At 36.1% G+C, this 25423-nt stretch overlaps 1 protein-coding gene and 1 pseudogene across 4 annotated transcripts in view; one reads left to right on the forward strand and one right to left on the reverse strand.

The window, feature by feature from the left end:
* Katnal1 (katanin catalytic subunit A1 like 1) overlaps positions 1 to 25423 on the reverse strand; it is a 130515-nt gene that overhangs the window by 95597 nt on the left and 9495 nt on the right. For all 4 annotated transcript variants that reach the window (XM_004854786.4, XM_004854785.4, XM_004854788.4 and 1 more), the window contains exons 2-3: positions 9564 to 9736; positions 6784 to 6944 (exon numbers count right to left, since the gene is read on the reverse strand). In XM_004854786.4, the coding sequence (XP_004854843.1) occupies positions 6784 to 6944; positions 9564 to 9725 (323 nt within the window). In that variant the 5' untranslated portion in view covers positions 9726 to 9736. The remainder of the gene's footprint in view (positions 1 to 6783; positions 6945 to 9563; positions 9737 to 25423) is intronic.
* LOC106010221 (small ribosomal subunit protein uS5 pseudogene) lies at positions 7170 to 8292 on the forward strand (annotated as a pseudogene).

Consider the following 25423-nt stretch of genomic DNA (forward strand, 5'->3'; position numbering starts at 1 on the left):
GAACCCACCTAGCAAGAAATTAGGAAAACAAAACCATTCACAATAGCTTCAAAACACTGTACTACTTAGGAATTAAGCTAATAAAGGAAGTGGAAACTCTGTAATAAAAATAGTGGCCTCAAAGAGCAGATCAAAGAGGATATCAGAAAATGGAAAGTATCTTGTTACTTTTCTCATGTGTAAGACAAAACACTCGACACCCAAAGTTAAAGGAGGAATGATTTATTTTGGCTCACACTCTGTAGATGTTTCAGTCTACATGACTGGTTCCAAGGCACAGTGGCATAGCCAAGGGACATTACAGAGGAGAAATAGTTCACAGAGTGGCAGAGCTGGGAGAAGACAGCAAGTAGCAACTGATGGCAGCAACAGAAGCAACAGCAGCAGCAAGCTTTCTGTCATTTATATTCCATACAGGCTATCTGTAGCACTCACACCTAGGGTGGGGTACCCTTAATCCCAGCATCACATCCTTAATTCCAGAATCATCCTTAATTCCAACATCACACAACCTAGATCCAGCCACCCTCACCCATGACCGCATAAGGCTTTGAGGGGAGATCTAGATACAAGCCATAACATTCCATCCCTGGCCCCTAAAAGACTCATATGCATCCCTTTATGCAAAAGGTGTTTAGTCCATTTCTAAGATTTGCCAAACTCCTAACAGTTTCAGCACTGCTGAAAAGTTCAAGTCCAAAGTCTCCTCTGAGATTTAAGGCAAACTCTTAGCTGCGAGTGCCTGTACAAATGAAAAGAAAGGTAAACACTTCCAACATACAATAGCACAAGATAAACATTACCACTCCAAAAGGTACAAACAGGGAGACGGAAAGGAATAGAACCAAATCAAGTCCAAAATCTAGCAGAGCAAACATTAAGTCCTGTAGTTCCATGTCCAGCATCCAGTGCAATCTGTGGCAAAATATCTACTCCAAAGGGCTTAGGTGGATCTGACCCTATGTCACTGCCAATGGTTGTAGCTCCCATGGCTTCTCTCTTGAGCCAGCTTTGCTCACTCCGTGCAGTTTTCCTCAGACAATTCACATTCCTGGCTATGCCAACCTTCTGGGGTCTTCACTGCACCTTTGTTTTCACACTCAGAATTTCACTAAATGTCCTCTCAGGAGCACACTGCCAGGCTTCCCAAGCCTTCTTCTGAAATCTAGATGGAAGCCTTCCTGATCCCACAACTCTTGCATTCTTCCTGCACCTAAAACCAGCATCTGTGGATGACGCCATGGTCTGCTGCCAGCTGGAGCAGCAGCTAGGCTTCCTCTTCTCTTGGCTGTAGGGGCTGAGTGCCTGGATTGCTGAACACTCTGAACCCAATCCCGAGGAACAAATTCTCTAGGTTGCCACCATTCTGGTGCATGGTGCTCTAGGGCTCTCAAAGCAAATTTTTTCACCTTGAGGCTGCAAAGGCTGGAGTTCTGCAGTTTCTAGTGATGTCCTCAGGCCATCTTTTCTATTATCCTGTTCCTTCTCAGCAACCAAGTTCTCCTCTGCTCTATCTTTGTAGTCTGCAGCTTTACTAGAGCTTCTTTTCTCAACAAAAACTCAAAAATGTTTTAAATCTTTTCTCAACAAAAACTCAAAAATGTTTTAAATCATTCTGCTGGCCTCTCTGCTCTTTATTTTCAACCCCGACCTGGCTAAACACCCCCCAACAGTAGCCATGTCACTGCTTCAACATTAGTCTGTCTTGAAATTTCTTCTGCCAGATTAATTAGTCCACTGCTCTTAATCTCAGTCACAGGCCAAGTCTCTGAGAAAAATGCAGACAAATTTTCAGTCAAAGCATAACCACATGATCTGGAGGCAAACAGCCAACACAGTCTGTCTCCCAAAAGAAATCTCCTGAGCGCCGTCTTTACCATGCTGCATTTCTATGAGCATTCTGGTCTTCTGAGCTCTGACCAGAATCTTCCATCAAGTAACAGCTTAAAGCATCCCAAGGCCGCTTTTTCAGCCAGCATCTCCAAACCTTTCCGAATTCTTCCCACAAGCCAATTCCAACAGCTCCTAAACCACAACGACAGGTACATTCATAGCACAACCTCACTTTTGGTACCAAAACCTGTATCAGTGCTTTCTAGAGAAACAGATTTAATGCAAGGTGAAAGCAAGGACTGGAGCTCCTCCAAAGAAATAGAAACAAGCCTTCCTTCTTCATTTCCCCTTTATACATTCAGGCAACAAGCTGCCCTAAGGTGGGTCTTCTGTCTCCTCAGCTACACTCAGAACTATGCTGATCCAATTTAGTTGGGTGCTTCTTACTCAAGTTAGCACAATCAATGAACTATCACAGAAAGATATCTCTTGTTCCTGGATAGGCAGAACTAATATTGTCAAATGGTCATACTTCCAAAGCTGATATACAGGTTTAATGCAATCTCAATCAAAATACCAACAGAAGTCCTCACAAAAAAAGAGAAAACAATCCTAAAATACATAGCAAAGTAAACCTAGGCAACAAAAGCAAACCAGGAGACATCACAATCCTGGATTTCGACTTATATTATTACAAAGCTACAGTGATAAAAACAGCATGATACTGGCATAAAAACAAACATGTAGATGAATGAAACAGAACAGAGGACACAGAAACAACTCCAGGCACATTCAACTATATAATCTTTGACAAAGGGGCCAAAACACACTGGAGAAAGGTAGGCTCTAACAAATGAGAAAAACTGGCTATCCACATGAAGAAGATTGAATCTAGACTTCTATCTCTAACCACATACGAAACTAAAATCAAAATGGATCAAAGATATAAATATTAAAACAGAAACTCTTTAAGCTGCTGGAAGAAAAAGAGGTAAAATTCTTGAAGACATAGGCAAAAAAACTTTCTGAACAAGTCCTTAAACGTGAAAAAATTAATATCAAGAATCAATAAATGAGACTATATCAAATTAAAAAGCTTTCGCACAGCAAAGAAAACAACCAACAGTGAAGAGAAAGCCTACAGAATGGGGGAAAAATTTTGTCAGCTAACCCTCAAGTAGAGGACTAATATCGAGAAGATATAAAGAACTAAAAAAAAGTAGATTCCCCTCCCAAAAACTAAAAGACAAAAATCAAAAAATGGGCAACTGAAATGAACAGACACTTCTCAGAAGAAGCAATACAAATAGCCAATAAGTACATTTAAAAAGTGTTTAACATTGCTGGCCATAAAAGAGATGTTGGTTGGAATGTAAGCTAATATAATCACTATGGAAATCAGTATGGAGATTCCTCAAAAATCTAAAATTAAAAATTCCATTTGACCCAGATATTCCCCTCCTCGTTATCTTCCTAAAAGAGTTAAAGATATCATATTACAGCGATACATGCATACCCATGTTTATAGCACCATAATTCCTAATATCAAAATCTTGGAAGAAGTCTGTATGTCCATAAAAAGATGAATGGATAAAGAAAATTTGGTATTTACGCAAAGTTGAGTACTACTCCACTATAAAGGAGAATAAAACTTGAGTCATTTGTAGAAAAATGAATGTACGTTGAGACCTTAATGTGAACTGTAATAAATCATACACAATACCTTAAATATCACATGGTTTGTCTTACATGAGAAATCCAAAGTGTAAATAAATTATACAGCAAAATTAAAGATAGATAATAGGAAAGAGAAAAAGGGACCTGTTTTTGCAAAAGGGATCTTTTTTGCAAAAGAGAAGGGCCCAAGAGATGAAGGGGGAAGGGAGTAGAACAAAGGTAACATAAAAAGAATTAAGATATTTGATGTATATAAACCTTGTCCCCATGAAAAGTGTAATCTTTACTCCAAACATGTATTAATAAAAATAAAAGCTAATAAATAAATAAAACTGTTTCTTGCTATTTAGGTTAAGGAATACTGTAGTACTTTATATCAGAGTTGACAATTAATTTTAATTATTACATGCTATTTTTATCTTACACATGAAATTCTCTTTTTTAATCCTATGACATAGAGATCCCATTTTGCAGACGATGAAATTAATGTCCAGAGAAGTTAAATTAAGGTTATAAAGCAAGTAGGCATCAAAAGCAGGATTCAAAGTCAGACTTCATGAACTTAAACCAAGTATCTTTTCTTTTTAAGGATTATGGCCACTACTCATTACCTGTAGTGAAAATTTCACCATATTTGCTTTAAGTGATCTGAAGAACAAACAAATTTGTAAAAGGTGAAAATATTATACAACTCGTAATTTCCCGTAACTTTTAACCTAATTTTCAGACTTGTAACATATACTTATCAGCGCTTGCACACATTTCTAGCCACAAACCAGTATAAAGTTTACTTCATTATCATTTGCCTTACTTATGTCACTAACATTATTAACTGATGAGACCAGTTCTGCTATATACACAGTTTATTCATGAAGTCTGAAGGTACTATTCCCATATTATTCTTCACATATTAAATATAATTCCTTGTCTTGTAAAAGCTCCTAGAGTCGTTGGGTATTACATACAGCATTAGATTTGCTTTTGTTAAGTTTCTGATTCACACACACAACAGCTATGCATAACAGAAACTTTTAAAATTTTAGTATGGAGAAAGAAAGTTTGGAGAAATACATTGTAGCCCATTCATCTTTCCATTTGTACTACAATATATATACATGAGTATATAAATCAAATCTATATTATGGGCAGGTAAGAAAGAACAAAGAAAAGGAAGAAATAATGCTAGTATTTTTCTAATGACAAGTTTCCAGTTTAGTACTCATGAATGGGAAAATGTTATCCATCATTTTTGTATAATTTCTTTGTTCAATTAGTTACTATACCCATATTTGAATTTATTATCAGCTTTAAGCTTGAAACTGAAAGTACACTTCAGAAACACTGACTTTCAAAAAAAGACATTTCATTATATACAGAGAAAAATTTCACATTCTAATAGACGATAATGTCATTATTTCTTTTTCCAGTATTTACTTTGGAACTTCCATTGTAATAACCCAATCACTCATGAGACAGGGCCTTTTTGAGGGATCAAGGTTACCCTCTCCAAAACACCTGAAGGTGGATACATCAGAAGAAAACAACTACACTGTCCTAAAAAAGAAGTCTCAGCTAGTGTTTTTACCAGAGAAACAAAATTATCTGTAACTCACTGAAAAAAATCCTGGAAGAATAAATTAACCACTTTTCACAGTCCTTCAAATGTTTTTAGAAAACTTCAAAAGACCAGTTAAATAAATGATCACAGTTACTGACCAAAGGAACTTACTTCCTATGGTGCAACACTTTGGCCACAATACCACTTCACAATAAAGCATGCAGAAAGTCAGAAAGACCTGAACAGAGATATAGCAAAATTTACAAGCCAGGGTGTTGTGGCTTGTGTCTAGATGTAACCCCCTAAAGGTTCATGTGGTCATAGGTGGGGCTTTTTTAGAGGTGGCTACATCTAGAGTGTGTGATGCTGGGATTAAGGGTGTGTGATTATTAAATTAGTCCACTGATTAGTTTGGCATACTTCTGGATAGAATTAAGAGTGCCCCATCATAGATGTGAGTGCTACCCAAGGGTGAGTAGTCCAGATAAAATATAAGGGATGGAAAGAGGGCTAGGGTGGTTACTTGTTACTTGCTGCTGGTACCTTGCTGCCTTGTTGACTTCTGCCTGCCTTGCTTCACCAAGAACTGTTTCTCCTCTGTGATACCCCTCTACTATGCTACCCTGCCTTGGACCCTGCCAACTATGAACTGAAACTGTAAGATAAATAAACCTTTCTTCCTTTAACTTTGTGTATCAGGTATTTTGAAAATAGTTTTAAAAAATAACTTTTAGTTAGAAAAGTAACTAAGACACACGGTATCCCAGGCCTCAAGCTTCTCACTTGTAAAGTTAAAGGAAATATTCATTCAGTTAACTGAATACCTACTATGCACCAAACTCTGTGTTAGCAATGAAAGTTTGTTATTTGGTTTTTGTTGAGTAAATAAAACTATGTTTCTAATCTTGTAGAGATACAAAATAAATGCAATGCGATAACTGCTTTGAACAAAATAAATGCTTCTGCAAATTGAAAAAGGTTCCAAAGGCAATCAGTTGAGCACAGACTTGAAGAATGAGTTGCTGAGAGATAGGGATAATAGGTACTCCTCAGAGAAAGGACACACTGTGAGTGTACAAGAAAACAAGAAAGAACAAGAAGAGGGGGCCGGGGATTTAGCTAAGTGGTTCCGGCGCCTGCCTTGCAAGCGCAAGGTCCCGAGTTCGATCCCCGGTACCAAAACAAAAACAAAAACAAACAAACAAAAAAACCAAAGAAGAGACAGGTTTAATGTAGATGATGCACAGGCTGGGTGTCAGAGATAGGAGCCTAAGAAATTTGACCTTTAAGTAATGATAAGCCACTTAAAACACTGTTGGTGAAGTTCCTTTTACACTAACACTGCAGGTTCAAGCCAGTGAATTTCATTTCTCCACCATTTATTTCATTTCAAGTTGTTAATCTCCTTAAGCAAACAAAAAAAAAACTATCTAAGTTTTAATGCTGATACATGGAACCTAAAAGACTTTACTTAACTGATAACTTTTAGAACATCTATTAATATTCCAGTTGTAAAGCATTCTAAAAGCAAGATATGACAAGTGATTTACTTCTGCTTTTTATCAAATACAAACTGAATATGTAAGGTGTGAAAATTATAAACAAGACATTCAATTTGTACATCCTCCAAAAATACTTTTTCATATTTTGATCAAATAAAGCTTTACTCTGAGAACCAATTACCTAGAAGTAAGAGAATATGAAGTCCCACTTACCTGTGTTCTGCAGGAACAGGTGGCGGCCAAACAGCAGGATCTCTAAATGGTTCTTCTTGACAAGATACAGGGAAATCTGGAGGCTTGTCAATTTTAAAACTTTCTAAAGTGCTGACTATACTTTTAACTTGTTCATATTCTTCTAATAATTCCTGCCGAACCTTAAAAAAAAACCCTTTATGCTAAACTGTTTCAAGTTCATATAAATTATAAATAAAATGATACAAAATACAAGTCTTTAATGTTATTCAAAGTATGCAAAAATGTGTCATTAAAACAGTCAAACAGAAAAATCTAGAGAATCTGAAGAACAGAGACAGATTTGAAAAAAACAATTTTATCTCTTCATAACAAATTATATATTTTTCATAATGGAACTCCACTTCTACCCAAGAATATAATGATAATCAATACAATTTAAATAACTAATAAGTAATAACCATTCCCAAAAATCTAGTTTTGCTAAATCCTTTTAATAAATTTGCAAATATATTGTATTGTCGGCCAAAATTTTCTCCAGCATTTCCTACCCTTGTATCACTAAATATGAAATGCCTGCCACAAGTGTTAAAAAGCCAGAAGCATCATAATACTATAAATTATGCACTTCATATTTTCCTGTAAATTCTCCTTTCCCTAAAATCTGATTCTTTTTCACTTGGTTTAAATTCTTTCAAGTACTAGGTAAAGCTTTTGAGCTCAAGACAAGATTTTTCTCTATGTTTAAAAAATGTATCTGGCTTCTTCCTCTGGAAAACACCAAATGGTGGATGAGGCCAGTGCAGCAAGGGCCCCAGGAAAAGGAATAGATTCCTATCACCAAGCTGGGCCTGCTGGTCAAGGAGATGAAGATCAAGCCCCTGGAAGAAATGTATCTCTTCTCCTTGACCATCAAGGAGTCTGAGATTATTGACTTTTTCCTGGGCACACCCCTAAGGATGATGTTCTGAAGATCATGCCGGTGCAGAAGCAAACTCTTTCTGGCCAGTGGACCAGGTTTAAGGCATTTGTCTCCACTGGAGACTACAATGGTCATACTGGTCTGGATGTAAAGTGCTCCAAGGAGTTAGCTACTGCCATTTGAGGAGCTGTCATCCTGGCCAAGCTCCTCATTGTCCCTGTGCGGAGAAGCCACAAGAGAACGAGATCAGCTAGCCCCACTGTCCCTTGTAAGGTGACAGGCTGCTGTGGTTCTCTATTAGTGCATCTGACCCTACCGTCTGAGGTACTGGTGTCATCTCAGTCGCTGTGCCCAAGAAGCAGCTGCTGATGGCTGGCACAGTGCTGATGACTACACCTCTGCCAGGGACCGCACTGCCACTCTGGGTAACTTCACCAAGGCCATCTTTGATGCCATCTCCAAAACCTACAGCTACCTGATCCCTGACCTCTGGAAAGAGACTGTGTTCACTAAGTTTCCCTACCAAGAATTCACTGACCATCTTGTAAAAACCCCTTCCACAGTCTCTGTACAGAGGATTTCAAACTCCAGCAGTAGTCACAACATAGCATTTTTATACAAGAAGAATAAAGTGGACAAATCTGTCAAAAAAAAGAAGAACTATTTGAACATGTACTATGTGGAAATTATTGTGTTTTCAGACTCTGGATTCACACAAATTATCAAAAGCAAACATAAAGGTTGAAAATTATTTTTCTAAATTCATTTTAACCATTTTAATTCTTTTTAATCAGAAAGCACATTTTACTACATAGCAGAACATAAGAAATTTTCTCATCTTTACCTTAAATACACTGAAAAGAACATATGCAGAAGTTACAGAACCAAAGAAAAATCTAGGTAAAATTCAACTGTTAATATATCCAATTATGTAATATGCTTAACTAGGAGAAATGAAGTTTACAAACTGAAAGAAATACAATGAAATATCTGAACAGAAACAATCATCATTTCACACACACACTTCTGCCTATGGGTAGTACAAATAATAGAAGAAGTAAAAATTTCAATCTGACTTAGAGCAAGTATGGTGTTCTCATTCTCGTTTGGTAACACAAGCTGGGAAATAAGCCGAATTTACCCTCAAAACTTGGTAAAACACTAATTTCTGGAAAAATTAGAAGAAATACTTGAAAGGCATTAACACATTAAATGGAAACTTCAAAGCAATCCTTTGACTTTGTATTTTAATTTTTAAAAGATTTTAAGTTTTAAAAATAATTGAGGAAATTATAATTCAAGTTATTAACTGTACTACTATATATATTCAAGTAAGGTCAGAAGACAGCAAATATATTAATGTTTTTTATTAGATTACTGACTCATTTGTATTTGTACAGAGCCTTGCAAAAAAGAAAAAAAAAAAAAGCTTCATGAATGGGCCAAAACTACATGTAAAAAAATAAAGAAGAAATGGCAAGTAGAAATACACTATTTTGGGGCCGGGGATTTAGCTCAGTGGTTCCTTCACCTGCCTCACAAGTGCAAGGTCCCAAGTTCGATCCCTGGTACCAAAAAAAAAAGAAATACGCTATTTCAAAACTTTACAGTTAGTTAGGAAACTGATTATATTTCAAAACACTAAAAATAGGTTCAATTCAAATTAAACACCTACAAAATATACTTCACTGAAGATATGATCAAAAATATACAAAATATTAACTAATGAAGACATTAGAAAATTATTCAGAATACATTTGAAATATATTTCAGCATTCAGACAAATAAGAACTATTTACAAAATCTCAAACTAACTTTGTAACTCCAATCTCTCAAGTATAATAGACTGCTGCTGTCTTCATCACTAATGTGAGCTTACCTGATGCCATTTGCCTTTGATAGCTGGATCTCTCACTGACTGGCAATGTCTCTGAATCTGTTGTATCACTCCCTGGTAATACACCATTGATGAGTCATAATTTCCCAGAAGAGCATATTCTCTTCCTTTCTTTGCATTGTCACAAATTTCAGCCAAGTTCATCTTTCAGAGACCTAAACAAAACAATGAGTTTTAAAAAATTTTAGCACCGACTTTAAAATATTTTTTTAAAATATCTGCTTAAAGCTATTTTGAAAGTCAAAATAGTTACCTTTCCTTCTTTGAGGTTATCTTATAATACTGAACCATGTTTCCAATTTTGGAAGTACAAAGTAGATCACAAAAGAACACCCAAGGAGATATTAGGGAAAGCAGCTCTAAACTATTTATTTATTTATACATCAATGAATTTGACACCAGTATTCCTCACTCATTTATAATTACAAGCTGCAATAATAGTAAAAATGAATTGGCTTTGTTCTAATCAATTTATTCCTAACAATATAGAGATATATGAATATCATATAAATAAACAAATATGCTATAGTTTCCACTGATGTCAGCTAAAATCACAAAAATTAATTTTCAGCAAGATTTTTTTTTTGTCCTGAGAATAAAAGGTCATACTTAAGGAACATATTTTGAAGAACAGCCTACAGCCATCCATTCATCATTTATATGAATGTAATTGCCCCATATAATTGAAATCTAAGTAAAAATCTATGCGTTAAACTACTTGAGTCCTCCCTGAACCTCAACTTGTAATCTTCTGGCTGTGCAAATAACTATCATTAATCTTTCCTTTCTACAAGATGCTAGGAAGAATACTGTATGAACCTCTGATTTCCACCAAAAACCATCAGGCCAGTAGTTCTAGCTTTTCTCCAGACTTTCCAAAAGTCCCTTAGAATCATTCAAAGATTCTGTACAAAGATAATTTCCTCCCAAGACTACAAAAATAGGAAGGCCAATGATAGAGAAGATGATATCCTGGGAAAGAGTCCAAATTGCCCTCTTCCTGGAATAGTAAACCAATGAATATATGTAGTAGAAAAATGAAAGTATTTCTTAATGCCTTCCTGAGGGAATTAAATTTTGATTTGGGTAGCCTGCCTCCTTCCTGACTCTGAATATCACATATATTGGTTTTTTTTGGGTACCGGGGATCGAACTTGGGACCTTGTGTTTGCAAGGCAGGCGGCAGAACCACTGAGCTAAATCCCTGGCCCATATCACATATATTCTTAAGAGCTTCAAGAATTCCTCCTCAAAATTAATCATAACTGGTTCTATGCATTTCAACTGACTCCAGACATTCCTGAAATAACTGTATTTTAGCATATTACATACACTTATGCAACTGTTAAGTTCCATGAAGGCAGTATTATGTTACTTGCGACTCACACTTGCAGCAAACAGTACTCTACTGGTACACAATAAGAAATGTCAGTGTTTCGGGAGATTCATATAGCCACAAAATTCAGGACAATCACAGAAAGCCTCTTCTTCAAATTTACAACATTAACATGAATAAGATTTTATTACAGTAACAGGCTGTAATTAATACATCCAGTAGAAACAAAACTGCTCCATAAATAATTTTCTCCAAAAATCACTGTGAGACAAAACTAGCACTAATTCTGCTAAGTGTAGGTAAACCACTATGCAGGATAAAAATGCCCTGATGTACAGAAATGGTCAGCAAATTTTTTCTATAAAGGGCCAGACCAGTAAATAAGGTTTCGCGAACTAGCAAACAAAACAGAGAATATGCTGCAAGTACTTATATGAGAAAAATTTCCTTAATTTTTATTGATGAAATTCATAATACTATAGTGGTAACAACTGAATATAGCTTTCTTTAAGACAGGTTTCCCAATGAAAAGAACAAAACTGTTTTTAGGGCTAATATTTCACTTAAAATTCAAAATTAGTGTTCCCTACCATTAAAATCAATCACAAATGTTCATATATTAGTACTGATCTTTAATTAGATATTACATATCTCATCTTTGAAAATGTCTTTTTTCAAAAAGTATCAGACACTGCCACATACTAATTTCTATTCAGTATATTCACTGGGAGGCAATGAAAGAATTTATTCTTCTCTTCGTATTTGCCTTTTTTCTTGTCATTTGTTTGCAGATTAGTCACTTTCAATTAAAGGGTAAGTAAAAGGAACTGGACTGAGTTAAATGGATTTTGTTATATGGAAATTTCCTTTACACTTCCATCAATGTCTGTAAAATACTGCTGAAACTAGCTTTAGATCTGAAAATTAATCTACAGTAACTGGGTGGGAATGGAGATCTCACTTCTTTAACTTTTGAAGTAGGGAAAAGCTATGTAAAATAGCTTGATATTACGTGTTATTCAAACATCAGTTGACACTAAAATAACAGTATTCCTTTCAATAAAAGCACTGTTTTGTCTGGTAATTTTATATTGCATTAAGAAACATTATTGAGTCTACAGCAAAAAAATGATTTCTAAAACCATTCAGCTTTCAATAATAGCTATTTAGAGCAGTTCTTCTCATTCAGAAAAATTTCAATTTCAGCGCTAAGCTCAAAAGTTTACAATAAAGCTTTTCTACTACTAAGCCATCAAACTGATGTCTGGAGAGGATACTGTATTCAGTTTCTATTTCTGACAAAAATTCATGGAACTAGCAATGGCTAGGTCCACAAGAGCAAATGCTAACATTTCTAGTTCCTTATCACATAATTCAAATGTTATATGCAAAATGCCTAAGAAATAACAGTGAGTGATCATTAATTTTAAATATCTTATGCATATTTTCACAGCTTTATTAACTTATTTCTGTTCTGTACAATTTTTACCCTTATTGGTTCTAACACATCTTGGCAGATTCTACTTCAGGTTGGACAGAACTAGTGTTTGCTTAATTTTTTTGAAAATATTCATGTCTGCAGTTGTTCCACACACAGTATTCATTAGGACTAATTCTTCAACAGCTTCAAACTCAGCATTGACATCTTGAATAAACAACAACTGAGCAGTACTGGTAACATCCGCCAACTCATCAAGAGCCGAGGAAAACCACTCAAAATCATTTGTTTTGTTTTGTAATTGATTAATGATGTCCTCAACTCTTCATGAAACTGTTCATGCCAAAAGGCTAATACTTATTTTTAAAAATTTATTTTCTCCAGACACAATTCTGTGCCTTCTGCAATCCAAAATGATTTAGTTAACTCACTATTGGTAAATGACTCCCTTGCTTGGCTAACAAACGAGCCACTCTAGGTGCTACCTCATTTTCGTTTTTTAATTCCGTGAAGAACCTCTACTCGATTAAGATGTGTTTTCTAATTCTTCTAACCATTACTTTCTTGTGAGTTGGGAATACTGTGATGAATTCTTAGACTGGTAACATGAATATATCTTGTATTTCCCTTCAGCACAATTATAATGTCACTGCATAATAAAATGTTTTGTTATCTACTAATCCACAATTCACCGTGCTTTAAAGGTATTAACATTCCAAGACTTTTTCATCTTTTCTTGTTTTGACACGATGGGTATGCATGACAAAAAATAAAGCAAAATGTATGGTATTAGTAGGCACTTGAAACACTGATTACAATGCACCAAGCAGCAATGCACAGCAATGAGAATGCCACAAGTCCCTGACACAACTACTCAACTCTGCCATTCTAACCCAAAAGCAGCCATGGACAATATGTAAACAATTAACTGTGGCTATACAATATTCCAATAAAATTTTATTTATAGACATTAAAATCTGAATTTCATTTATTCCACATGTCACAAAATATTCTTTTGATTTTTTTTCAACCATTTAAAAAATGTGAAAATCATTCCTTGTTCATAGCCCATTCAAAAACAGCATGCTATACATATTTGGTCCCTGGATTGCTGTTTTCTGATTCCTGCTCATAACTTCTATCTAGAATCCAGAGGGGAAGCAAATTAAATGCAAAAGCAGCAGAAGAAAGAGTTATAGTAAAGCTAAGGAAATAAATCAATGAAATAAAAAACAGAAAAACAAAGAAATTTCAATATGGTCAAAAATAGGTTCTTCAGAAAGATCAATAAAATGAATGAAACTCCAGTTAGGTTGGCCAGGAAAGAGAACAATCAAAGTCAGAATTAAAGGAGGACTACCACTACAAATATTAGAAATACTTAAAGTTTAATGAAATGAACAAATTCTGTGATGGTCACAACATACCAAAGTTTACTCAAGCAGAAATAGAAGCTGGGATGTGGTGACACATACCTGTAATCCCAGAATTTGGGAGGCTGAGGCAAGAGGATTGCAAGTTAGCCAGCTGAAGGTCAGTCTGCACTACAAAGTGAGATGCTGTCTCAAAGAGGAGAAAGGAAGATGAGGATGAGGAACAGGGGGAAGGAGGAAGAGGAAGAAAAGAAAGAAGAAAGCAAGGAGGAGGAAGGAAAGGAGAAAGAGTAACCTGAATAGTCCTGTATCAATAGATAAAATTGAATTTGTAATTTAAAACCTCCCCACCTTATCTCTCAAAAGATCACTCCAAACCCAAACGGTTTCACTAGTGAATTACACCAAGTACTTACGGAAGAAATAAAACCAATTCTAAACAAATTCTCCCAGAAAACAAAAGCAGCAGAAACATTTTCAACTTACATTTAAGGCTATTATTACCTTGATACCAAAACTGAAGATATTATAAGAAAATGGCATACCAATATTCTTCATGAACACAGATACAAAAAAAAATGAAATTTTAGATAATCAATCCAACAATATATGAAAAGGATAATGCATTAAGACCTAGTGGGGTTTATCTCAAAAATTAAAGATAGCTTGTATTTTAACACCAATCAATATTAAGAAATAGAGCTGAAATAAATGATCAACTCAGTAGAGGCAGAAAAGCACCTGAGAAAATTCAACACAATTCATTAAGAAGGCTTAGCAAACTAAGAATAAGAGTGTCCTCAACCAAATAGAAAGCACTAATAAAGGTTTATCAATGAAATACCTATATCTAGCATTGTATTTACTGTGAAAATCTAAGTGCTATGCTTCCAAGATCAAAAACAAGGCCAGTGCAGAGGATTTAGCTCAGTGGTTCCGCCACCTGCCTCGTAAGCACAAGGTCCCAAGATCAATCCCTGGTACCAAAAGAGAAAAAAAAAAAAAAAACAAGGCCAGGATGTTTGCTTTCACCTCTTTGAGCTGGGAATTTAGTTCAGTAGCACCAAGTCTGCCTGGCAAGCGCAAGGTCCTGAATTCGATCCCCGGTACCAAAAACAAAACAAAACAAAAAAAATCCCGACGTCTCTTTGATTCAACATCCAATCTACAGGTTCTAACCAGTGCAACAGGCAATACACAAAAATACCAGCCATATAGATTGGAAAAAAAGTAAAACTGCTTTTATTCACAGACAAAATCATTAATGGAGAAAATCCTAGGAAATCTACAAACAGCTCTAGAACTAGTCAGTGAATTGTGTAGGCCTCAGGATACAAGGTCAATATACAAAAAATCAACTGTATTCATATCTATTAACAACAAATAGTTGGAAACTAAAATGAAAACAGTTAAACCATTCAAAAGTGCTAATTACCCAAAGATATTTTTTAAAATATGTGCAAGATGTATAAACTATTAATGACCAAAAACTAAAAGAAATTAAAGATAACCTGAATTAATGCAGATATATGTGAATGTTTCCATGAGCTGAAACACTAATTAGTAAGATGTCTATTTTATCTTGAAATTGATCCAGAGTCAAGGCAAACCAGTCAAAATTCTTTTGTTTAAAAAAAAAGGCAAGCTGGTTCTAAATTTTATATGGAAATACAAAAGATACAGAACAGACAAAATAGTTTTGAGAAAGAAAAGTAGGAAGAATTATACTGATTTCAAACTTTACTGTAAAGTTACAGTAATAACAGTGTGAGAATGACATATACACATAGATCAGAGGAACAAATTAAAGAGTTCAGAAATAGATCCATACATATACAGCCAATTAATTTTCAACAAAGGGCCCAAAGCAATGCAATGAGGGAAGGACAATTTCTTCCACAAAAAAAGATGCTTTTAAAAAAAAAGCTGGGATTCCAGACGGAAAACAAAACCAAAAACTGACCTTTAACCTTTACATCATATTCAAAAATGAACTAAAAATGGACTATTGACCTAAATAGAGTTAAAATTATAAAAAATGTTCAGAAAACTACCTAAACCCAAGGTATTTTTTTTACATCAGTTCCCCAACTCCCATGGGGCAATTAGAAAAGGGCCAGGGAAACATCTGCATATACAGAAAAGGAACCCTAAATTTACAGACCCTGAATTAATCACAGTAAACAACACATATGCTTCTCCTTTATTCCAAAGGGAGATACTTGTATCTTCCAAGATTCTTGGCAAATGGAACCTTTGCTCTGAGACAGACACTGTATCTATTCTCCTGAGTAGTTCAGCTGGGCATCTCCTTCCATCCTGAGGAGCTCCTCTGCCTCTGTTGTCCTTGTTTATGTACCACATTACCTTTCTCTTTCTTAGTTTAATCCCTGACTTTTTTGTTTTTTGGGACCGGGGATTGAACTCAGGACCTTGCACTTTCGAGGCAGGCAGCGCAATCACTGAGCTAAATCCCCGGCCCTCCCTGACTTTTATGGAATACATTTTCCACAGATGGGGGATGAAGTTTTTGAAACTACATATGCCTCCAAATGCATTTATTTTACTCACACTTGAGTGATGGTTTGGGTGGTTATTAAATTCTAGTTTGGAAATACTTTTCCTTCAGAATTTTGAAGGCACTGATACATTCCCTTTCAGGTTTTAATATCAGGTTAAGACAAATGAAATCATTCAAATCCCTGATTCTTTATACATCATCCACTTTTCCCCTTTTCTGCAACTTGTAGAATATTCTCTTTGACATATTTTCTAACATTTTTGATGTGTTTTGAAATGGACCTATTTGCGATTCATTCAATGTACAAATTAATGCCTTCCAACTTTAGGAAATTTTCTGAATGATTTCATTGATAAATCCTTCTTACTTTTTTGTTTTCCTTCTGAAAAAATCTTTTATTCAAATATTAGACTTCCTAGACTGGTCCTGTAAATCATCTTCTCTCCGATCCTTTTCTTCTTTTGCTTTGCATTCTTAGAGACTTTTCTCAACTTTATATTCTAATTCTTACACACTTTGTATCTTTTTTTTTAAGAGTAGGAAAAATTACTGAGAGAAAGATAGTTTCTGTCTAAGAGAGACAGAAGGAGGACCAGAAAATAGGTTACCCACTCAAGGGCAAAGCCATGAGGTACATTTTGTATTTTTAACATCCCCCAAAGGTTTGTGTGTTAAATAAAGGCTTAGTCTCCAGCATGGCACTAGTCAGAGGTTGTAGTAGCTCTAAGAGCCTTTAAAAGCCACTAGAGCCTAGTGGTAGTGAGAGATCTCTTAGTTCACAGGGTGGGGTGGGGGTGGGGTCCAGCCCTACAAGGGAATTGTGGGATGTTAGTCTCTTGCTTTCTCTTTTAATACCACACATGAGGTAAACACCACCAGATGTTCCCTCAAGATGCACTGTGCTAGGGGCAACCCACTTTCCAGTCCCCCTTATGTCTCTCTTAGAGGCTTTCTCTCAATAAATTTTCCTACTCTGAAAAAAAAAAAAAATGTACTGTGCTGCCACAGGCCCAAAGTAATGGGACTTTGCAGTCATAGACTGCAATCTCTAAAACTCTGAGCCAAAATAAACTTCTCTTCTTTTCCATTGATATTCTTAAGTATATTACTACAGTAATGGAAAGCTGACTAACATTATACTCAAGTAATACCACAAAATATAGAACATTTACAGCTCCCGAAGTGGATCCTTCAAATCCCTTCCCAGTTAGTTTTCTTCTACAGTAATCACTATTCTGAGACCATTGATGAATTTCACCTACTTCTGTGCGTGTGTTACCAAGTTATACTACCAATCCAAACCTCTACTTTTTGGAGATGTAATTTTCATACAATTAAATTCATGAACTCTACGTATATAAGCTGATGAGTTTTAAGAAGTATATAAACTAGGGGCCAGGGATTCAGCTCAGTGGTTTCGCTGCCTGCTGCGCAAGCGCAAGGACCTGAGTTTGATCCCCGGTACCAAAAAAAAAAAGAAGTAGTATATAAACTGCACCACAATGGAGACAGTGTCTCTGTCACCTTGGAAAACTCCCTTTTGTCACTTTCCAGGTAATCCCCAACCCTGTGTATTCTTCTGTTCATTTCTCACTATAGTCTTGTCTGTTCCAGAATTATAACAACTTAAACTCTGGTGTTTGACTTCACTTAGAAAATGCTTTTGCAATTCAAACCTGTCCTTTTATGTAACAGTAATCCGTTGCTTTTTACTGCTAAAAAGGATGCAGATATACTAAAATCTGTTTATTCACACATGCTTCAGAATATTTCTACTTATGTTACAACTAAAATTACAAGAAACAATGAAAATAATTCACCAGAGCAAGAGTCACTTGATTCGATTTATAGGAGAATTATGCCATTAGCGAAAGCATCTGATAATTTATTAGTTACTATAAAATAAATACATTTAACAACATAGGGATGTCAATTGTGGTGGCACACACTTGTAATCGCAGCACTTTGGGAAGCTGAGGCAGAGGGACTGCAGGTTTCAGCTCAGACTGGGCAACTCAGTGAGACCCTGCTGTCTCAAAATAAAATGTAGAAAACGATTGAGAATGTAGCTCAGTGAGAAAATCCTGGGTTCAATCCTCAGTATTCTCCCCCAACACATACAACCCACAGGGCTGGGGATTTAGCTCAGTGGTTCTGCTGTTTGCCTCGAAAGCACAAGGACCAGAGTTTGATCCCTGGTACAAAAAAAGAAAAAAACAAAAAAGCTACTTGATGCCTCACATACAACCCACCATAGGAATAAAACAATTTTAAAATAAACATATCTAAAAAATAATCTAACTTAGAGCATTAAAACTTACAATCATGGAAACTACCCAGAACATTTAAAGCATCTAAAGACAGAATAAGCAAGTTTAAAAACTGCAGAGTAGGAAGAGAAGATCCATCATATGTCTATTATGAATTCCAGAAAAAAAAGGGAAAAAGGCAATATTCAATCATTGTGGATGAGAATTTTCCAAAACTGAAAGAAGACAAACTTCTCAGTTTCAAAACAAGCTCACACCTAGAGATAGGGACTGAAGAATGTTTAAAGTAATAGAGAAAAATGAAAGAGTACTTACAAAGAAAGAATACATGAACAGCCAACTGTTAAAGAGTAACACTGGAAGCCTAAAGACAGTGGAATAGTATCTGGTGGGGTGTAAGAGGGTTTTCAACATAGACTATTTATCAAACTACACTACTCAAGTTTATATTTTGTGAAGGCAATTGTTATGGTCTATAGACTAGATGTCCCCTCCAACCTCACGCAGTCATAGGAATTTTTCAGAGGGCTGAATCTAGAGTGTGTGATGCTAGGATTAAATGCATGTGATTACTAAATCAGTCCACTGATTGGTTTGGCACCGCTCTAATCTGGTAGTCTTGGTAAGATGAAAGGGGTAGAAAGATGCTGTTAAGGTCTCCTTGTTGCTTTGCTACCTTCTGGCCACCATGAAATATTTCTCCTCTGCAAGGCCTATCTGCCACATCACCCTGCCTTAGAGCCAGCTAATTATAGACTAAAACTCTACAAACTGAGTTAAATAAACCTTTCCTCCTTTAACTCTGGGTGTCGAGTATTTTGTCTCAGCAACGAGAAAAGTAACTAACAGCAAAATCTTCAGACAGAAAACTCTGGGTATGAATCTAGGCACCATAAATTTTTAGTTATGATTTCAGGCAAAAGATGAAATTTCTTTAGGCCTCAATTCTATCCATAAAATAGGAAAAAAATATCGTAACAACATTTTAACTTTAATATGATAATATTAGCATCATTCCTGGCACATAATAGTCACAGAATCAGTGTAAAACATTATATTTATTCACACTCAACATTAATACAGAGGACTGAAGCAGCTAATTTTCCTCATAAATAAGAAATTAACTCATCCAGCTTTCATAATTTCTAAAAGTTATGCTATAATAGCTATACTATTAAAATCTTAATTGCTTTTAACCATAATCTTGAAATTCAGGGGGTTTTTAAATCTCATTTATTATAAATTAGAAGCATTCCTGGCCTTTTAAAAGGTCAAATTAAATCTAAAGAACACATGAAATATCTTAGCAATGTCTAATATTTGACAATACCTCTTATTTTGAATTTATCACATATTCCAAAAATTGAGTTCAGCATTTTCTTGCCATGTTTAGTGTTAAAGTGACCCAGTAATGTTCCACACAAAACAATCCAAGTAAGAACCTCAAGGAGATCTCTACATTCAGACTGAGAAGAGCTTAGCTCAAACGTATGCTCAAAGGAAGAACAATGCTTTAATGGGTTCCAGAAAATGGTGCATCAGTCTGTCGTACTCAGATTTTAACAAAATAATTCTTAAAGTCACAGTTCCAACCTACCTCTTCAGCTTCACCTCCAACTACTCCCTTCTGTCTTTTAAATCTAGCATCCCCCATAACACACAAACACTACAAACTTTCTCTCCCAACATACTTCAATTTCCCATACCAAGACTGAGATATATAACTAAAAAATTAAAAGCCTGTATTCAAAACTCAAGCCTGCTTAGGGTAACATTAATATAATTTTTAAATAAAATCAAAGTATTTACAATTATTTTGTCTCCAAACTAATTTTATATTACTAATGTCTATCTAATTCAGTTATATGTACAATATATAGGGAGCTAAGAAAAAAAAATTCTGTTTTAAACTGTTTTCATTCTCCTACTCCCTTACATCTCTCATATTGCTCCTTTTCCTTTTATGAGTTGTAAATTCCTGAAAGTAGATGGTTATTTAGAAACACTGAAGTAGCCTCAAACCAACTATTGCTATGTGAACTAAATAACACTATTAGAACAATGCTAACAAATCAAGTGTTTCTTCATTTTGTATCATACTGAATTCTACCAATATGTCTAGCTTTCACATATTTAAAATGTTTCTTCAAATCACTAAAATCTAGTTTATTTCATGTAAGAAGTATGAATAAAGCAATTATGAAAATATATAATCACAACTTATAAAATTAACACTCCTTGAAGGATGTCTTTTATTAGTGCACACTGATTATACAGAATACTGGTTTCATTGTGGCATTTTCATACATGTATATATCTTGATCATATCTATGCCTGCATTATCATCTTTACCCTTCCCTCCACCCTTCCCACTGATTTCCTTCCTTCTCTTTTAATAATCTCCCTTGAAGAATGTTTTAATAGCAATAAATTAATGGACCCTGTGACTACTTATCATTAAAATAGGTAACTCTGAAATTCACAATACCACTCATGTCTTTATTTTGGGGTAATAGTGTCAAGGACTACAGCCTGTCATGAACAATAAAGAATATAACTTAACCATAAACCCACAGATAAGAAAAGAATTTCTATAGCAATGAAGGCTTTTCATTTATCATCTTATCTGCATGCATATGTCAAATACTTCAGAAACAGAAATATAACTATCCATGAAACACTACAGAATCTAAATACATGGTTTTAACAGCATGTTTCTCAGAAGTAACTACCACAATAATTTCTGCTCATGTACTTTTAGTAATAATAGTAATATTTATTGAATGCTGATAACTCTATATCAGGCAATAGGAAAAAATGGCTAACTATTGTTTCATAATCCACACAGCAGTACAAAACAAAAACAGTTACTTTCCATTTAACAGACAAGGCAGCTGAGGTTGAAAGAATTTCGACTATGTGCCCATAGATGCTGGATTTGAATTCAGATGTGTCTAACTCAGGGCCCACCTGGCTCATTATACTTTACTACCGTAAATTCCTTCAAAATACATTGGCTCCTTTAAAGTTACAAATCTAATTCAAAGATAAAAGGCTCATTAGCGGAGGTGATATAATGTATTTTGTCCCAGTTGCCTATACAATTAAAAATTATTTGGCTCTTAGTTTCATAGTGCTTTGAATGATACAAAACTTTTTTTCCTGGTACTGGGGAGCACCTTCATACTGAGGAACAACCCCAGTCTTTTTCTTTTTTTTGAGACTGGGTCTCAGTAAGTAAGTTGCCCAGGCTGGACTCCAATTTGCAATCCTCCTGCCTCAGCCTCCCGATGTGCTAGGATTACAAGTGTGGGCCACCACACCCACCTAAAAACTTTTTCAAAAAAAACATCTGCTTCGTATTACTTTAACAAGGTCTTTTTAAACAAGTAATTTTATTATCATATTTACATTCTTTTTTTTTTTTTGGTACCAGGGATCGAACTCAGGTCCTTGCGCTTGAGCAGCAGGGGGCAAAACCACTGAGCCAAATCCCCGGCCCCATATTTACATTCTTATTCATTAATCATCTAAGCTACATTATTGAATAAGCATCTACACCACTAAGCAGTTACCTATGTTTATGTAAGGAACTACGTAAGGCCACGTGGGTTTTACCAACCTAATTTTTAACTTCAAAGAATATATAACACAGAGGAAATAAAAATATAAAAATACCTACATTCACACCAGAAAGTACATGTTAAATATTCCTTTCATCCATGCTCTCTTACATAGGTAAGAAAAATAAAATGGAATCTACTACTTCCCCTTTCTCCTTCATTCCTTCTTTATAACTCCTAATCACCAAGAAAAACAGAAAGGGAAAAAACATCAGAAAGGAAAAGATAATGAAGTATAGACACTCCTAGGAACAGAGGAATAAGTGAAAATAAGGAAAAGGGTACTGAATACAGCAAATGAAAATATATCATTTGTACTTCAAATAAGTGAAAGGTGTGAAAGAAATAAAATACACTGTTTTGTTTTGTTTTTAGTATCAGGGATCGAACTCAGGTCCTTCCTTGCGTTTGAGCAGTAGGTGGTGAAACCACTGAGCTAAATCCCCGGCCCCAATACATTGTTTTTTAATGCTATCTCCTTAAACAGAAAAGTAATCCTCAACTAGGTAATTTATTGAGCAATGTCTAAATTATAAGATACTTTGAGAGAGGGATGGGGCTTATTAGTGTGTTGCCAGAGGCTGGTACAATATGCAACACGGAGACACACAATAATGTGTCTTAAACTGAAATGCAAGGTACATGTGCTGTATATATGTCCACAAAATGATTGCTCTTAAGAATTCTAGAATATCTTAGAAAGCAAATACAATTCCTGTTCAGTAACTAGGAACAAAATACAAAAACGAAACAAAGACATGATTAAAAACTATAAAAAGTGTTAACTAAGAATAGTTTCAAGGGACGGGGATTTAGCTCAGTGGTGCTACCACCTGCCTCAAAAGTACAAGGTCCTGAGTTCAATCCCCGATACAAAGAAAAAAAAAAAAAAAGAATAGTTTCAAGCTAGGCATGGTGGCACACAACTGTAATTCTAGGACACGGGGCTGAGGCAGGAGGATCACTATGAGTTCATGCCCAGCCTGAACTACACAGCAAAAGCCTGTCTTAAAAAAAAAAAAAAAAACAGAAGTGTCCATAGATCCCAGCAAGCAGCAGTGTGGACCAGAGCAGCACAGCTTCAGGCAGGTCCAGCCAGGCCCCCAACCCAACCCCAGGCACTTGGGCACACAGGCCCAAGCCAAAGGCCCACCCATAAAAGAGCTGCACAGGCGCACAAGCAACAGCCAAAGGCCCATCCCAATACCACCTGTAAGTGTGCGCAGATTCTGCAAGCAGAAGGGTGGACCAGAGCAGAGTAGCTTCAGGCAGGTCTAGCCAGGGCCTTGCCCCAACCCCAGCCATATGGGAAGGCCCAAGCCAAGGGCCCGGCTGGAAAAGAGCTGCACAGGCACACAAGCAACAGCCACAGGTTCACCCCAATACCACTGGTAAGTGCATGGAGAACCTAGACAGAAGCCTGCTCAGACACCACCGACTGCGGTGCACAGCCCCCAGCCAAAGGCCCTCCCAGACAACAGCTACATAGGGGGACAGGCCCTAGCCAGAAGCACACCTAAGATACAATCCCAAGTGTGCACAGGCCCCAGCCAGAACCCCGCCCAGACAATAGAGGACAGTGCAGGGATCCAGAAGGCCACCACTCTGAACCTATAAGTTGGTACAGTGCTGAGAAGCACAGAAAAGGCCGCTTGGTGGCTTGCTGAGAACTGAAGACCACTGGGTGAACAAAAACTGCCTCAACAAAGGTGCAGCAGGCTGCATCTATTGAAATGAGAAGACACATAAACAAGTCTCAAAATCAGACTTCCAGATCACCTAAGGCAACCACAAAGGGCAAGGAGATGGGACAATCTGATACTCAACCACCTGGACTCCCTGAACTGGCACCAAAAGAGCATCTGGAAAAAAATGAAATTACAAATAATTTCTCAGATAACAACAGAGATTGTGTCCATCGTGAAAGACATGATAAATACATCTAGAGCAGATACACATAAAAAAATAGAGGAGCGGAGGAACATGATGGAATCCCAATAAACGAAACACATGGAATCCACAAAACAGATGAAAACAGATTTCCAGGAGATTAAAAACTCCATTGAAAGTTTACACATCTGAATGAGCCAATGTGAGGACAGAATTTCAGATATAAAAGATAGGATTGCAATTACTGACCAAGAAAAGAAAAATTTCTTTAAAATAGTAAGGGACCACAAGAAATCAATCCAGCAGCTGCTAGACAATGCAAAGAAGAATAACATAAGACTGATCAGAGTCAATGAAGAAACAGGAGAGAGTGCAGACGACATAAAAAAACTGTTCACAGGCCGGGGATTTAGCGCAGTGGTTTCACTGCCTGCTGTGTAAGTGCAAGGACCTGAGTTCGATCCCCGTACCAAAAAACAAACAAACAAAACTGTTCACAGAAGTGATAGCAGAAAACTTCCCAAGTAAGGGAAAAGAACTTGACAGATTAGTGAGGCATACAGGACTTCAACAAGCCATGATCAAAAAAAAACCTACACAAGCACAAGGACCCGAGTTCGATCCCCAGTACCAAAAAAAATTAAAAAGAAAAAAGAAAAAAAACCTACACATATGCATATAATAGTTAAGAAATCAAACAGATGAACAAAATTCTACATGCAGTTAGAGAAAAGAAACAAATCACACACAAAGGAAAGCCCATCAGAATCACTGCAGACTTCTCAAAGCAAACCATCAAGGCAAGGAGAGCTTGGAGGGACATATTTCACGCCCTAAAGTAAAACAACCTCCAACCCACATTGATGTACCCAGAAAAACTATCTTTCAAAATGCATGGGGAAATAAGATAATTTCATGACAAAGAGCACCTTAGGAACTTCATGAATACCAAACCAGCACTCTAAAAAGTTTTAAACAATATCCTAGGAAAAGACAATGAGGATTACAACGCCAGGAAACCCAGCAGAATGAATCCATCATGCACGACAAGAAATTAAAAGCAAAGGGGGAGAATCCAACAAAAAGAAAAAGACATGACAAGGATAAGTCAATACATATCAGTTATAACCATCAATGTTAATGGTCTCAATTCACCAATCAAAAGAAATAGACAGGCAGAATGAGCCAAGAAGCAAGGTCCAACAATATGCTCCATACAAGAAACACACTTAATTCAAACAGAAACTCACAGACTGAAAGTTAAAGGGTGGAAAACAATTCTCCATGCAAAAGGAACCCGAAAAAAAGCAGGAGTAGCTATCCTCTTTGCAGATCAAATGGATTTCAAACCAACACTCATTAAGAGAGACAAAGCAGGACAATACATTCTT

This window comes from Heterocephalus glaber, unplaced genomic scaffold, assembly GCF_053883595.1.
Source record: "Heterocephalus glaber isolate CG9 unplaced genomic scaffold, H.glaber_assembly_v1.0 deba00001720, whole genome shotgun sequence".
In the NCBI taxonomy this organism is placed as follows: Eukaryota; Metazoa; Chordata; class Mammalia; order Rodentia; family Bathyergidae; genus Heterocephalus; species Heterocephalus glaber.